Genomic DNA, 3,850 nt, shown 5'->3' with positions numbered 1-3,850 from the left:
GCAAAATATGTCCGATCAACCACCACCACCATCTGGCTGGTACGGGTGGAACATGTAGTCACAAGATTACCAAACTCCGGGTACCTAAGGCTTGTCGACGCCCAACATGTTTGGAGCGCAGAGTCCACACGACATTTCTACTTACCTTACCCGGTGGACATGCATAACAAATGGATCCTTATCCCCATCTCATTATAAATGTCTTTTTTTTACTTTTTAGTTTCTCTTAACAAATGGATCTTTGGTATTTAGTGCTTCCCGTCCACTATTAGTTGGCACACTTTTACCTGCCACAAGTTTAAAAAATGTAATGGAAAGTGAGTTAAAAAAATTAGTGAAATATAGATCCATTACTTGTATATAAGTGTGATAAGTGTTGAGGATGAAACAAAAAACAAACTAAGGGCGAACGAAGGTAGTATGTGATTTGTAAAATTAATAATATCAATAACAATTTTTATACTATTAGAAATAAAATAAATACTTCATATACATTAAACGAACAATGATAAATATAGATTACGAGATTAATGCCCACGTAATACAAGAAAAGCACAACATTATAATACATACATTTAAATTGAATATTACGCATGCTAAAAAGATTCATAACTTAAACTAGCAACTATCACAATTCATATACTCTATTTCACAATCAACGTAAGTTTTTTTTTTTTTGAGTTTTAATTAATTCAATTTTAGCAATTTTAACAGATTATTTTGTTATTTAGTTTTATTTTCTAAAATGGGTGGTAATTAAAATATACTACTAGTATGAATGCAAAATTAAGTTTAGAGTATTTTGTTACTTATTTAATTATATAAAGTGGGTGATAATTAAATTCAGTTGTGCTGTGACATATCCTACATTCGAATTGAGTAAAATAATTATCTACCATGGCATGATATACTTTATTGAGTAAAATAATTACTACTGGATCAACCTAAATTTTGGGGAGGTAGATAGACCGGGGGTAGCGTGGCAGCAAAGGACACCAAACACTAGAAAACATGTGAGCTTTCTTAATATAAATGGAACTGCAAAGGCAGAGAAGGTAGCTGCGCTGCATCATATCATCAATGGAGCAATTGGAAATCGGCTTATTCGCGGCCCTCTTCTTCCTCTCCGCCGCTCTTACCCGCATTTTTCTGAGGAAAAAGGAGCGGTTCCCTCCGGGGCCCTTCCCCCTCCCTGTGATCGGCCACCTCCACCTCCTCGGCCCCCGCCTCCACCAGACCTTCCACGACCTGTCGCAGCGCTATGGGCCGCTGATGCAACTCCGCCTCGGCTCCATCAACTGCGTGGTGACGTCGTCTCCGGAGCTGGCCAAGGAGTGCCTGAAGACGCAGGAGATGGTGTTCTCGTCGCGCAAGCACTCCACCGCCATCGACATCGTCACCTACGACTCCTCCTTCGCCTTCTCCCCCTTAGGCCCCTACTGGAAATTCATCAAGAAGCTCTGCACCTACGAGCTCCTCGGCGCCCGCAACCTCCTCCATTTCCAGCCCATCCGCACCCTCGAGGTCAACACCTTCCTCCAAATCCTTCTGCGCAAGGGTACGGCCGCCTTATCATTCACATTAGCATAATATTGTCCGCTTTGGCCCAAGTCCTCGCGGTTTTGTTTTTGTGATATTTGCAAAAATGCCTCATACAAACCGTGTTTAAACTCATATATTGTTTGCATATTTTCTAATTGCAGGAAAATCAGGGGAGAGCTTCAACTTGACGGAGGAGCTGGTGAAGCTGACGAGCAATGTGATATCGCACATGATGCTGAGCATACGGTGCTCGGGGACGGAGGGGGAGGCGGAGGCGGCGAGGACGGTGATTCGCGAGGTGACGCAGATATTCGGAGAATTCGACGTGGCGGACATCATCTGGGTGTGCAAGAACTTCGATTTCCAAGGGATAAAGAAGAGGTCGTTGGATATCCAGAGGAGATACGACGCCTTGCTCGAAAACATCATCACCGCCAGGGAGAAGCAGCGCCGCAGTGGCGCTGCCGCTGGGGAGGCTAAGGATTTTCTGGACATGTTTCTGGATATAATGGAGAGTGGGAAGGCGGAAGTCACATTTACACGGGAACATCTCAAAGCTTTAATTCTGGTAACAACAATCTTCACTCTTCCTCATTCCAAATACTGACATTTTAAAAGAAATTGAATTTTTTCGGCTCAATTTTATTTTATTTTCCGATTTTTTCAGATGGTTTTATTTAATTCATTTAGTACTTTATAAATTCAGAAATTTGGTACGAGTAAATGGTCCATGACTCCATTCCCACTGACATTGACCATTAGAGTGTGTTTTTCAACTTTGTTCTATTACCATAAAGAGCAAGTGTGACTGTGTGATGCTCTTATTAATTTTCTCATGACTTAATCAATTTGATTTACATAAAAAGTCAACGAAATGGACAATGTTTTAAAAGTATAATTAAATTATGTTAGAAATAATAGGGTTAGGTTAGGCATGCTAGTCCTGTCCCAAATGGTTGCCGTTGGCCAAAAAAACTCGCATTAAATCGTGTAATTAAATTCTTTTAGCTAAACTATTGATGAATTAGGGTTGCCTATCTTGGGTAGCATGTTAGGTATATTAAAATTAGGAATGATTATCTTGATAAATTAAATTTGAGCTATAAGTTTATTTTTTAGCTTTAAATTATCAAAATGTTTTAAATCGCTTGAACTTTTTATTTACAAAGATCATTTTCCTATATTGTCTTTAAACCAACTATAGAATATTAATAATGCTACTGAATCACATTTTTTATACTCCTAGTTATTAAAAATTGAGCTTCACGCCACATTCATGCATTTTTAAATAGTTTTACGGTTAACAAAGTAGTACTACTACAATAGATGCATACTTCCATTTAATATAGAGACGGCCAAATTGATTGGAAAGTTAATGAACGGCCAAATTAATTACTACTCCTATATTATTCCTTTTTATTAAATTACTCATTTGTTGAAGATATTTTAGTAAATATTTGACGCCACGTATTACTATCAGGATTTCTTCACCGCCGGCACCGACACAACGGCGATAGTCTCGGAGTGGGCGATAGCGGAGCTGATTAACAACCCTAGAGTGCTGAAGAAAGCTCAAGACGAGATCGCGAAAGTCGTCGGCTTCGAGAGAGTTCTAGAAGAATCCGACGGCCCAAACCTGCCGTACCTGCAGGCCGTGATTAAGGAAACGTTTCGTCTACATCCGCCGATCCCAATGCTGGCGAGGAAATCGATCTCCGATTGCGTCATCGACGGCTACACAGTTCCAGCCAACTCTCTGCTGTTCGTCAACCTCTGGTCGATGGGCAGGAACCCCAAGATCTGGGACAGCCCGGCGGAGTTCCGGCCGGAGCGGTTTCTGGAGAAGGCGAACACCGCCATCGACATCAAAGGGCAGCATTTCGAGCTTCTGCCGTTCGGTACGGGCAGACGGGGCTGCCCGGGGATGTTGCTTGGAATTCAAGAGGTGGTCATCATAATCGGATCGATGATCCAGTGCTTCGAGTGGAAGCTGCCCGATGGCCTCGGTTCCGTCGACATGACGGAGCGCCCTGGGCTCACGGCGCCGCGGGCGGAAGATTTGATCTGCCGCGTCGTGCCGCGGATCGATCCATCGGTTGTTTCGGTTAGTGTCTAATTACTGCTTTGTTGACTGCTGCGAGTTGTTTCTGTAGTTGAATATTTAATCAAACCAATTGTGGCGGTGTTATAGTGCCACTTGTTTATTTATTATTGGTTTATGAATATGATTATGGAGTTGGCAAACAAAATTTAGATGTATGAATATGATTATGAATGATAGCTAAAATTATTAAATCTATTCAAATTA

The 3,850-nt window shown here is 41.4% G+C and overlaps 1 protein-coding gene across 1 annotated transcript; it reads left to right on the top strand.

Moving 5' to 3' along the window:
• Positions 1–1,027: 1,027 nt before the first annotated feature.
• On the top strand, positions 1,028–3,850 carry LOC121743927 (cytochrome P450 93B2-like). The gene is made up of 3 exons (XM_042137332.1): positions 1,028–1,558; positions 1,704–2,110; positions 3,023–3,850. The coding sequence occupies exons 1-3, from the start codon at positions 1,081–1,083 to the stop codon at positions 3,656–3,658; spliced, it is 1,521 nt and encodes a 506-aa protein (XP_041993266.1). The 5' UTR covers positions 1,028–1,080; the 3' UTR covers positions 3,659–3,850.

The sequence above is a fragment of the Salvia splendens genome, chromosome 8 (genome assembly GCF_004379255.2).
Source record: "Salvia splendens isolate huo1 chromosome 8, SspV2, whole genome shotgun sequence".
NCBI classification, from domain to species: Eukaryota; Viridiplantae; Streptophyta; class Magnoliopsida; order Lamiales; family Lamiaceae; genus Salvia; species Salvia splendens.
Note: the sequence above shows the minus strand (reverse complement) of the source record. Positions and strands in the feature narration are given on the sequence as shown.